We start from the raw sequence: 13249 nt of genomic DNA on the forward strand, positions 1-13249 counted from the left end.
ACGCTCTGAAACCACCTGCCATTTCTTGGTTCTTTTTGTTGTTTGCTGTCATAGTTTCTTACTCTTGACCAAATATGGGTGACAGGGCGCCATGTTTCCAGCACAGCTACAAATTGAGCTTGATCTAGTGTCAGTCCTAAAGAATCAAAGGCCAAGTTCTTATTAGTAGATTCTCTATTTTGCACAGACATTCATCCAGAAATAATTTATGATTGTTGAGAATAAGAGTTTAGCCGCCTTAGACCAGAGTGCACACAACATGTGTTTTGAGTAAGGGGATGACTCACAATAATGATGATGATGGCATATAAGTAACAAGTCCTGTCTAATTTTTTGGGCTTTGTTGAAAGTAATTCTGGGAAATGTAGGAGGTTGATAAAAATTCTCTTCTACGGAGGGAAATTACACCTCATTACTCAAAATAACTCACTGAAGCAAATGCACTGATCATCACAGACTGGCAGTTTGTAAAATGTAAAAACCTCTGAAAGTGTACTATATTATTATATTACTATATATTATACCAACTATATTACTTGTCCCCTATGAGCCTGTACGTAACTTGTCAGTTCCTAAGTCCTGCCTCGTCACAAAAGGTCCTCATTTATGGAGCTCCCTACCTGAAGATATCAGGCTTTTAAATCTCATCTGAAAACCTATTTTTATATAAAAATAGTGAACATTCAATTTATTTTATTTCTACTTTATTTTATCTTATTGCACTATTCCACTAGTCTACATAATTGCATTGTGTAACCCTGCTTTCTTTTAATGTTTTAACTGTATGCCCATTTTATAAAGCACTTTGTAACTATGTTTTTGAACGGTGCTATATACATAATTATTATTAATATCATCATTATTATTATTATTATTATTATTATTATTGGCGTGTATCCACACTTTCCAAAGACAGTGTATTTTTTGTCCTGTTTGCAGGAGCGTCAGCGCCGATACCTGAGCCTCAGCCCCTGGGATAAAGCAACTCTGAGCCTGGTAATCCTAAAACACACACATACACACACGTTTGGTGCAACTTCTTGACTAATCCTCCTGTTTTTGTGTCTCTCAGGGTCGCGTGATTCTCTCCAACAAGGTGGCCAGGACTGTTGCTTTCTTCTACACCCTGTTCCTGCATTGCTTGGTCTTCTTGGTAGGTCTCCTTTCAACCCCTGATGCACCATTAATGGTTCTGTGTCGTCTGCTTCAGTGAAACAGGTCTAAACTGTTAACTGTGATTTATTTTCCAGGTGCTGTACAAGACTGCTTGGAGCGAGAGTATCGGCAGAGACTGCACTGCTTTCTGCGCTAAAAAGTGAGTTTGTGCATCCCACAGCTGAATGGACTGAATATGCCATTTTGATCATATTAGCGAGCACCTGATGCAAGTTTTTAATTTTCTTAATTTCTCTGTTACTCCCAGGTTCTCTGACCACCTCCACCGTTTCCATGAGAATGACCAAAACCTTTAAGCTGCCCCACAGTAATGTCACCTCATCCCAGTGAGATGAGGCTGGTTCACCATTGAGCAGCATGCATGTCCTACATAACAGTTTACCTAATTATGCTCCTCATGAAAACAGTGCTTTACTTTTCTTCTTCTTCTTGCAATAGCTAACATCTCCACTAGGAGGCGGTTTAGGGCTGTAAACTGTAAATCAGAGGGTTGATTGATTCCAAAATAGGTTCCTCTTGTGTTCATTTACAGATTGTTATAATATCGGCCGTACAGATGTCTGCTTTTCTATCGGTAGAAAGAAAATAGTTCCTACATGAAACTACTCACAACGTCTGTGGATTATCTTGAGTAACCGAGTCATGATTTCTAGAAAGAGACATTGCTGTTAAATTTTTCAGATGTTGGTTTTTTTTGTGCTTTAAGCACCACAAGCTGAGTGCCATATAGTCCCATTATATTTAAAAACTGTAGACATCTCTACGGCCGATATCTCCAAAACTCAGCAACTCACACCAAAACAGTCTAGATGGATAAACAGCACTACGGGTAAGAGGAAAAATATGTATTTTTGATTTTGGGGTGAACTGTCCCTTTTTAAGGTTCCCTCTTATACGCTTAGATTAACATAATACTGAAAGCCAGTCCTTAATAGTATATAAAGTTTTATCTTTTCATACCAAAGGGACCACAATAGTCGGCTCTTGTTGTGTATTTTTCTGGGTTTAACTGGAGGAATTAGAGAATTTAATCAATAAACACAAGTTGATATATGATTACAGGTAATATGGTCAACATTATAATTTATGTGTACTGTGAAGGTGGGTGATTAAGGAAAAGGTGGTTGTTTTAAGTGGTGGTGGAACAATATATACAGTATTTATAAGTTTACTTTTCATTCCTCAAGTAGGAGTTTGACTAATATGATTAATTGGTAAGTACAGTTTTGAATGACTTGTCTTTGGTGTAGAAATCACCTTGTTACTTGCAATTAAGACAACATTTGCACCTGAAAGATGAGGGTTTGCAGCAGTAATACACTAATGGTTACTGAGTCCATGATCCTAATATTATTCTCCAAGACAAATTACTGTGCATGTTAACCTGCTTACTTCTTCCTTTTCTGACTGATATATTCCAAATAAAGACTATGCAGTAATTGTTCTGGTATTATTTCATTTAAAACTTTGTCATTCAGAGATATGTGTAATAGTGAAGATAGCAATGTATGGATAGGTTAGGTATATGTTGGGTTCATGGTTTGTGCACAATCCTCAAACAGAGTCTATTAATAAGAATAGGTTTGCAATTTGCAGCAAAGTTATTTCATTTTATTTGCTGTTTGAGGATGAGTCTCATGATATTCTATATTTTTCAACCAATCTCATAAAAAGACCAAAACCAAGAATGAATTCATCCTACTGACACGTGTTGTCTGTGTAGCCACAGCATGATATGGCTGATTCCTCTGTGCCATAGAGCGGGGACTCAGCCTTTTTGGATGTGTAAGGAAGTTAAAACTGGTCTTGCGAACCGGTGGGGGCAACTATTTATTCTGAATTGACAACTAATTTGACTCCCATTAAGCCTGTTCTTTTTGTGGTTGACTGCAGAGAAACACTTGATGCAAGTTTGTGGTCCAGGGGAGCAGTGAGGTGTTCGCTGCTGATAGACAGGAAGTGGGATACTCCTCTTCGATGTTCGAGCAAAAATTATGAGAGAGAGGACGCTGAACTGAATGCGCATTTAAGCGCACCGTCATTCCTAAAATCTGTCTTTGTGTTAATGATGGCGCAGGCAGGATGATGCTGACGGTGTGGATTGGAGTGGATTTATCATATCTGTTCTTGACAGATAATATCTTTTGCAACCCAGCAGCCAACACTGCATGGACCGGTACCGGGTCCCTGCCTGTTCATTGAAAATCACCACCATGCAGCTCCAATGTCATTTAACTATTTAAAACACATAAATTATCCACATTGCTGGATCCAAATCCAAATGCACCATCCCACTGCTTTAAATACTTATTAGACCACGAAATGTGTATCAAGACACATCTAAAAAAATGTCCCCAGCAAATGCACTATTTACTCCTGTTTGAGTAACGTTTGCTAAAAACCACAGTGCCCAGGTTTTGCATGAAATTACTGAGCGTTTAAAAAACCCATTTTTAAAGTTTTGTGTCTTCAGTAGGAATGAATGGGCACAAAGCCACAGATAGGCTGGGGAAGTCATAGAGCACTGTGTCACAGTTAATGCATGATTTCTGTTTTTTCATGGGATTTTTTTTTTGACAGTAAGAAAAATATAGAATTACACCAGCCTTACCATTTAAACGTTACAACAGTAATATTACAATAATCTTTTTTACATAAGTCCTGATGGCAAAGAGACAAATGTGGGCTGATAGTGAGCACTCTGTGGAAATGTCTGTTTAACAGCTGACCCAAGAGGAAGAAGGGGGAAGTGCCTGACTAATGTCTGCACTGAAACACACACAGAGGGACTGAATGTGCTGAGCGGTGATGGGGCCTCAGCAGTCCCACTGATAGCTGCCTGCATTTGAGTATGACTGAATCAGACTGCATTATTCATGAGAGGCCTCCTCTTAAAGAGCACCACAGCTCGCAGCCATTAAAGACTAACGAGACCACACACACACTTCCTCCTCCTTCTCTATCTTAAGCCCCTTTTTGCTTATCAATCAGAGCAGACTCTGAGCTATCTCAGCACAATTACAGCCTCATTCTGCCCTCCAGAGCGCCATTCACCTTTAACCCCAAACTTAGATACACACACCTTTTACCTCCCCTGGTTTCCATCTCTCCTTCCTCCACATCCCTGTCTCAGCTTCTCCAGCTGCCCATCAACTGCTCCATAAATATTAACAACCTCCATCTGCGGAATAACAAGTCTTAAGTAAGCCTAATAGCCTGTGGTTATTTTTTACTGCAGCAGACAGCGGGTCATTTCACGTGGACTGACCTTGGTCAGAGAGCTTTCTTTAATGACAGCACACTGATGGGTCAGCATTTTATTTGCACTGTCATATTTATTTATTTTGAGACTGTTCCAAGGAGCAAATGTAATCCTGCAGTGAATGAAAATAACTTCTGTAGAAGAAAAAAGAAGAGAATATAGGATTATTCCATCTTTCTTTAGATTTTTCATTTCCATCATGGGTTCAGCAGAGGGCAGTAAAGTTGTGCTTTATTATGAATATGAATTATTTAGCTGACTCGTCTGACTGTAGTCCCTCTTGTCTGTGTCTGCTGCTGCTTCTTCCTGCATCACCATATCCATTTTTCCTACTGTTGTTTTTACAACATAGTCCTATAGCATTTAACATATCCTGCTAGTCCTTTTAACAATGATGGCTTTGTATGGAAGAAAGGAACTTTTTAGGGCAGCAACTAACGAGTTAGTTTTTTTCTATCTATAAAATGTCCCAAGTTCACATCGTCCAAGGTGACATCCTCAAATTCCTTGTTTTGTCTGAGAAAAAACAGGTAGCTCCCACTGAGGACACTATATCATGTCTTCTATAATACATAATATATAATAGTATATAAAAATTTTTTAGACTAAGGACAATTTTAGGCAGAAACTAAGTAAATTCAATGAATATAAACAGGTTCAGTGTTCTCCACCAGAATTACATACATGGCTTTAAACCAGGTTTGCCTACAAAAAAAATAAGACCGGGGGGGCAGTAGGTTTTCATAAGCAATATAACCCTCAATATTCTCAGTAGCAGGTTGGCAAAGGACTGTTTAGCAAACGGGACGTTTGCTAACGCAAAAGAAAAACACAAAACCACCACGGCAATTGTATTTTGTTCAGCTATTATCTATAATAAGATATAAAAGCATGAACATTTTTTATCATCCTTAGAGGGAGGGCAAACCTGTCTGGACCCCCCGTGGTGCTGACACTGCTTTACACTTTATTTAGACTATAATGTAGGAAAAACTGATTACAGAAGATTTAACTGATCAGTTGACTCAATAACCAAAATGTGAAATCCTGTAGTTTTCTTTAAATACTTAAACAATTGAACAGAGTTTGGTTTTAGGTATTATGTAAACACTCCAGAACACTCCTGCTTTAGCTTGTCAGGTAAGATTTTCTTCATCCCATTCAGGGGCATCCTCTTCATTCATTTCTCTGTGGCTGTGAAAATCTCATTCAGTGCATTCACTGAACTAACACACCATTCAGGATTTTTCTCCTTTGTGTCACTAAGTAGCTCAGACCATAAACTGCCGAGGACTGTTGCATGGATACAAAGAGTGTGTGGGAGTGTGTGTGTTTGGGTGTCATTCATTTTATTATAGATAAATCATTCAGTAACATTTTGGCTTCTCATAATCCCCTTTGGAAATATCTCTGTTCCCCTTTTTCTCTTTCTTCTTTTCCTCTGTCTGCATGCAGTCAGTTTACCCCCTCTATATCACCCTCACCCCCTCTCCCCATGGGTGTTGCTATGGAAACAGGCCTCCTCTGTCAGGTGGCTCCATGCTGAATGCTCCCCTGCGCTCTGATTTGCTCTGACATCGTCTGGCTGAATCACTCGGCCACGTGATCCCGGATCAGCTAGTCCAGATGCTGAATATAGAACTGGTCTCTCTCTCTCTCTCTCATGACCCCCCTTTGCCCCCCACCTCTAAAGTCTCCTTTGCACCCTGCCTTCCTCTCACCTCATCTGGAGGAGGTGATAGGAAGTGACAGGTGGATTTAGATCATGTTAATTCACAGACAAAAGATGTGATTGTACAGTCATTACAAAGAAGAAATAACATGATTAACATATTCAATTCAGCCTCAGTTCTAAATGAAATAACCCTGATGTTCTGTTTGGGCTCCTGGAGACCCCGGGCCCTCTTTAACAGCTCAAAAAGCAGCTGTTTTATCAAATTGATACTTAAGGACTTTTCCTAATTTTAGGAGAATTGCTTATAAACGACACATTACTTTTGTTTGGGGCCTCAGAGAGAGAGAGTAAAACATCATTAAATACAATGGATTTTCAAACCCCAGGGCCCTCTGCCAGAAAGCCTTACTTGGTTAGGTTTAGGCACCAAAACTACTTGGATAGGTTTAGGAAAAAAGAAAGGCTGAAAGCCGTGAAGGCAAAATTCTCCCATGTGCCTATATATGTGGTTGGAGTTGACCGTACATTTTATGGAGCACTATTTCTCCCAAATCCCAAATAAGTCAATTTTCTATTTCATTTCTATTGTTCATTAGAGATCTGACTGGGAGTTAGAGCCCTCTGGGGTCTAATTATCCCCAAACATATGCTTATACATATACTTTACATTTCTTTGTATATTAATGACTTTTTGGGAAACAAAAGGAGTATGTATTTGTCCATGCATGACTTCTAAAACATGCACTATTTCCTTATTTAGTGTAATAACAATGCTTTATGGACATTTTGTCACATTCGTCAAATGTGCAAGACCAGTTTATGGCAAAGAGAAGGGTTACCCCTTAATGCTTCTCTACGTATTGGGTTTTAATAACGTCAGAAGAAAATAAAGAAAATATTTGAAGGAAGAGTCTGAGAGATCCCAAACAATGACGAAGTGAAGCCAATGTCAGCTAAACACAACAGTTAACAGTATTTCCAATTATGTGAAATTTGTGTGGCTTTTTGCTGCCATATTACATGTTTCTCAAAGCCCCCCTCCTTTTAAAAAATGTGTTTTGCTTATTGGTCCTTCACTTGGATGTTTGAGTTTCACTGCAACACGATGTTTGTGAGTTTTTCATATTCAGCTGCTTTTCTCTCTGCTCACCTTAAATCGGCGCTTAGCAAGTGTACGTACGATTTTGTGACATCACAACTAGTTTTGAAGCCAGTCGTGGTCCAATATGCATTTTACACAAGTATATACAATATATATATATATATATATATATATAACTAGTAACTAGTAATTATAGCTGTGAAATAAATGTAGGCTGTTGAGGTAAAAACAACAATATTTCCCTCTGAAATGTAGAGGAGTGGAAGTATAAAAATAGAAAATACTCAAGTAAAGGACAAATACCTGAAAACTATATTTAACACCACTGTCCGTTTTGTTTCCTGATTCACTATAAAGTTTATCCAAATTGCTTCATGACTAACTAATGTGCTTTCCTTCCTGTTATTGTTTCCTTGTGTTGTTTACAGAGTCAATGAAAGTGTGGTTTACTGTGCTATTTTGGGCTCCAGAGTGGCTCAGATTACATCATTGCACACATCATGCATCGCCTCCTGCCAGCAACCTCAGGTACAGGGTGACACAGAAAACACACACACACCAACGTTTCACCAGCAGGTCACCTGAGGATCAGCGCTGCTAATTTCCTGTCATCTCTGTGAAGCCGTTTGAAGGTAAAAGTTGGTGCGACTCAGCTGGCAGTGACACTTCTGACCCTGTGTGATGAGCTCTAACTGGGGCTGAAACCAGTTAGTACCCCAAAACATCCATACAGGAAAGACATGACGTGGTTGTTCATCAGCGATACTCCAGCTTGTGCACTGGTGGAGTACACATAGTTGGATGGACTTCTAAAGCAAGGCTGGAATACCAACCAGGCAAAGCGGGCTGCTGTCCCCGGGCCCCAGACACTCCAGGGTGCCAAAAGCCCCACGTTCACTACATGCAATAAGTTGTTCATAATTTGATTAGTTGCATATTTTATGCAAATCTGATTTTGTGTCTAATTCTGTCATCTGGGTATATAACTAAAATTATTGGTTATTGTGTGCGCTTAACTTAATAAGAGCTTGTAGGTGACATGGTACACACACAATGCATAAATGGTAGGAGGCGTATGGGAGATATGTAGAGGCCCCCTATCAGGTTAATCCTAAGGTAAGTGTTCAAAACAGTTATAGCTAGTAATTCTGAAAGCATATTACAATAGATGTCACTCTAGTGATTTAGTAGATTACTTTGTAATGTGAATGGAGTATTTCTACTGTTTACTGTCGATCGTCGTGGCAGAAGATAAAATAGTTGCCACCATGATAACTTTCCAGAGTTGTAAAATCCTGTCTGTGAGTATTACAAACAACTGTTCAGTGTTTTCGCGCCTGCTAAGCCTTTAAACGCATGAATCTGTTACTCCAACTGGACTTCCTGGATCGTGTTTCATTGACTCACCGGTATCTTAAGCAGCACGCCTGCATGCAGGGCTGATTTTGGTCTGAATCCCTGCTTAGCCCTCAGCCTAGGGCCCAATTTTCATAGATTAAAAAATCAAAAAGGTTTGCTGGTAGTGGTGAGGGAGTGGGGGCCTTCATCAATAAGGGCATAGGCATCCCCTATGCATCATAGAAACTGTACCTCCTGTCATTTACATTTTGTTTTGTTTCCCATTTCACATCATTTCATCTTTAGAATAATTTCGTTTTATTGGCATGAGTGTAACAAAGACAATATTGCAAGCGTCAAGTAATAATGAGATTTAAAAATTCTTCCTTTTTATGTCTCTGTTCCTTCTCTGGCAGATAAGTCATCGTGTTTTCCATGAAGCTTCAGGTTACAGCACTCAAACGCCTCCCATCAGTAATTCATTTCTACAAATGCAGGGTGCAGCAATGGCATGGAGTCTATCCCATGTTGACTACAATGGCGTCCCCAAAGCCCGCAAGCAGGGTTGTTCTGTGTACTTAATTTGTGAGTTTTCCTAGTCAGGAAACAGTGAGGGGCAGTTTCTTATTAAAGCCTGCGGACACATTGATCCTCAAACAGCCTCAGGAGGCCGATCTCCATCTCACCCAATTTAAATGCTTTCACAGGAAATTAGCTCAAACGATCTCTTCTTTTTTTCTCTTTTGTCTTTCAGCCCCCACCCACCTCCTCTGTCTCACCTCTCTGAAGTCTAAATGAGGTATATATTTGAACTTACGGTCGATGATGGGTTCCTGCTCTGCCATCGAACTGTACTGTATGTCTGCACAGAGGAAAAAAATGAAAAAGTCTCTCTAAAGGACTGAAAGCAGTGACCTTTGGGGGTGAGATGGGAGGAATTAAGAAGGAACTAGGACTAAAACAGAGGTGATGTGGGAGAGACAGTGACGGGTCTGTGGATGACCAGGAGGTTAAAACCGGCCCCTGTCCCCCCTCCCGTTGATTCATCCTTCCGGCAGGAAGTGTGTGAAGATCAATAAGAAGCGAGGGTCTCTGGAGAGAGACGCAGAGAGAGAGAGAGAGAGAGAGCTTGCCCAGCCCAGGTCTCTGTTTGTTTCATTAAGCAGCTCCTCGTTCAGGTCTGGGTTTGAAGGGAGAACAAAGATTTTAAACGTTTCTGTCGTCATCATCACAGTCATCACTGATAATAAAAACAACAACGATGGCTCCTCCTCACTTGATCAAACTCTCAAAATGGATTTTACTGTCTTAATCTCTAATTTTAATTTGAAACATTGCAACCACACAGTTTTTTTTAGTTGAAAAGTACATAATTTACTCACTCAGAAATGTATATGTTTTTCGTATCAAAGGCTTGCTTGTGCTAGTTTAAGTCTTCCTCCGATCAAAAATGTTTTTTGCATTTTGTTGCTTCACTTGTATGTTTGTGCTTTACTGTGCAGAATTATGTTTGTGCAGTTGACACTAGAAGTTTGTTTTCACACATGTTTAATACGTGTAAGTACGAACAGGATTTTGTGACATTACAACTACTTTAGAAGCCAATCCTGGTCCAATATGCAGCTGAAACTTGAAGCCTCCAGTGTACAAACACTGAGACTTTTCAGTAAAATAGGAGATATCATGTGTCTAGCACTTAAACTTTTGCAACAAAACATATTTGCATATTCATAAATTCTGGATTTTTCATTGAGGGAGAAGGAGTTGATGCAATTTTAAGAGTTTTTAAAGAGGTAATATACCTTTTTTGTGAAAAACCATATCAGATACAAATTATTATTCAAAGCAGACTCTTTTTATGTCTTAAAATGTGTCTGGAGTGGATCTTTAAATTGTTTTTAATCTCACTTTGTCTGCAACAAACATTCCATTATCAGTGGAAATATTCAACTAAAAGTACTTTTTACTTTAGTAAGAGTAGCAATACCACAATGTAAAGATACTCCTTTACGAGTTTAAGTCATGCTATAAAGTTAGTTAGTTAGTCAGTTATAAATTTACTTCAGTAAAAGTACAGAGGCATTGACAACAAAATGTGATTAGATGTAATTCTAAGATATTTTAAAGATTTTAAATTGAATTTTTAATATTGTAAAAAATGTTAATTTAACTTTTTCATGGAAAACATGTCTTTAAACAAGCGATGTTTAAACATGCTCTGTCCATGGACTGTAGCATACAATGTCTATATACAGGACAAAACTGTTTCTGTACACCATAATAAATATTGACTGGATAATGTAATAAGTTACTTTATATACTTTATGGTTATGTACTGTATAAGCATGTATATGTCTAAGTGAAATATATGCACAGTGGTTCCTAATGTGACACCATGAGTTGTTAATAGTTAGTTATTGTAAATGATTTATCAATATTTTACTAGACCGTGGTATAATCTCCTTCTGTTAACTCTCTACTAGAGTGTAGACAGTTACACAAAACAACAAAAAGCAGGACCTCTGGTCTGACGATGATCTGTTTTAACGTCCTAACATTAGAAGATCTGGGAACCCCTGAGCTGCCTTCTTGAAGACACTTTACCATATAGGGCATAAAACTGGCAACATGTCAATCACATGCTTTCCTTTAATCATTTGTCTTCTGCTAATCATTACGTGGATTGGTTAGAGCTGCTTAACAGCTGAGAAAAGAGTTTGCAAAACAAGATCACAGTCCACCAGCTCTGACTAAAAGCAGATGTAGAGCATTTTAAGAGGAAACACTCAGATTAGATGCGAAAAGTCTCATTAGGCCAAACAACATGTATGTAATGGTGTCAGTCTGAGCGCTCATGCATGGACACAACAGCAGTTTTAGAGTTGAAGCTGCTGTGCATCTTGTTATTGACTAAACTTGACTATCCTTAGTGAGGTAATATTGGTAATAATAACAAAAAAGAAAGAAAAAATAACGGTCTATCATTACCAAAATCTTAATAATTGTTAAATTATTAAAAATGGCAGTGTAGTAGTAATAACAAATCTCACTCAGTTCAGCTGAGTGACGGAAGAAGGAAATGAGTGTGTGAGTCTCCTGTAACCTGCTTCTGCACAGCAGAGTCTGACTCCTGGACGACAGAGTATATGTCACGTCAGTTCAGTCAGGTGTGAACCGAATCCCTGACGTCCACATATGGATTTAATCTGGATTCAATCTGGATTATCTTTGTCACTGTGGAAAAGGAGAAGTATAACACATAATGTCCTAAAGAAATGCAGGACAAGAAGTGCATTTTATAGTCAATTGTTTTGGGGATAGTGGCTGTTATTTTCTATCATGTAACTGTAGGTGTCACTTTTTGCCCGTTATTTGTTGTCTGTGTTTTCAGAGCAGCAGTGGTTGGGGGGGGAAGTGGGGTTTCAGTCAGTCAGTCAAGATAGAAATCAATGTGTGTGTGAGTGTGTGTCAAATGTTTTCTTTCATACATTCATTAATTTATTAATACAAACTCTCTCGCTCTCTCTCTCTCTCTCTCACACACACACACACACACACACACACACACACACACACACACTCATTTTTAGGGACATTACATAGACTTACATTCATTTCCTAGAGACTTACCCTAATCTTAACCACTGACCCCAAAATCCTCCTTTTCCCTATTGGGGACACTGCTTTTGTCCTCAACTGGACAAGCCGTCTTTATTCTGAAATGTGTCCCCGAAGGTAGCCTAAGTCAGGCACACACACACACACACACACACACACACACACACACACACACACACACAGGAGCTCTTGTATTGTGTCAGTGGCGAGTTATGGCAACAATAAAAGGGCGTGGCTCCTTTAAGGGCAGTCATCGGTGGCTGTTAAATAGATCAGTGAAACACAAACACACACACACCCGGGCCCCCCACTGAAGGGAGCTACGGCCAGTTCAGTCAAAGACACACAGGATATGCCAGTATTTAAGTGTACCTTCAAAATAAAAGCCATCAGAGTCACGTTAAAAGTGACTCATGTTTTATGAAATACTGTTGTTTAAAAATTTGTGCAATGAAGGGATTTTTTCTGGTTGCTTAATCAGGCTGAATGAAGTTCCGGTAAGTTCTCTTTAAAATGCCAACTTTTCAGAAACGAAGAATAGAAGCGTTTCTATCTGGACTATTTTCAGTTCACTAAATCCATGTGAACTTGAGTAAGTTTCAATAGCCCAGGAACTGTGTCATTTTCTGAACGGTAGGCCTATTTGTCAGTCGTGTAGTCCCTGAAATGAAAACATGAAATTCTCCTACATTAGAGGTTTCACAAGCAGCATATGACATACAGAGCACGACCAGAGGCAAAAATCTGCTGTTTGACCCTCCACCCACACTTACTGCCTCCTGTGCATTTAGGATGTATCTCCATGTAAGTACAGTGCATAGCCAACTACATGGCAGCTTCAGAGCCCCAGAAATCAACCAGTACTCTGCTTCTGAAGTAACGTTTAGTTGGCTGCTTCCACTCCTCCGAATCGTTTCCAATTTGTTCAGTAATTCAGGCAAAATGAAACAGAAACAGTAACTTCTTAGGAAGGTTAATGGAAATGATGTAATTTGGTACTAATCATGGGGAAAATGCTAGTGTTGGTGAGTCTTTAAATCAGTGCACAGCCAGTAAGCTGACATGCAAAACTGTAACA

General features: G+C 39.2%; 1 protein-coding gene across 2 annotated transcripts in view; it reads left to right on the forward strand.

Moving 5' to 3' along the window:
* The window catches only part of cux1b (cut-like homeobox 1b), a 62270-nt gene extending 59655 nt beyond the window's left edge, over positions 1 to 2615 (forward strand). For both annotated transcript variants that reach the window (XM_044204105.1, XM_044204106.1), the window contains exons 19-22: positions 940 to 996; positions 1073 to 1153; positions 1251 to 1315; positions 1424 to 2615. In XM_044204105.1, the coding sequence (XP_044060040.1) occupies positions 940 to 996; positions 1073 to 1153; positions 1251 to 1315; positions 1424 to 1472 (252 nt within the window). In that variant the 3' untranslated portion in view covers positions 1473 to 2615. The remainder of the gene's footprint in view (positions 1 to 939; positions 997 to 1072; positions 1154 to 1250; positions 1316 to 1423) is intronic.
* The last annotated feature ends 10634 nt before the right edge of the window (positions 2616 to 13249 follow it).

The sequence above is a fragment of the Siniperca chuatsi genome, linkage group LG7 (assembly GCF_020085105.1).
Source record: "Siniperca chuatsi isolate FFG_IHB_CAS linkage group LG7, ASM2008510v1, whole genome shotgun sequence".
NCBI classification, from domain to species: domain Eukaryota; kingdom Metazoa; phylum Chordata; class Actinopteri; order Centrarchiformes; family Sinipercidae; genus Siniperca; species Siniperca chuatsi.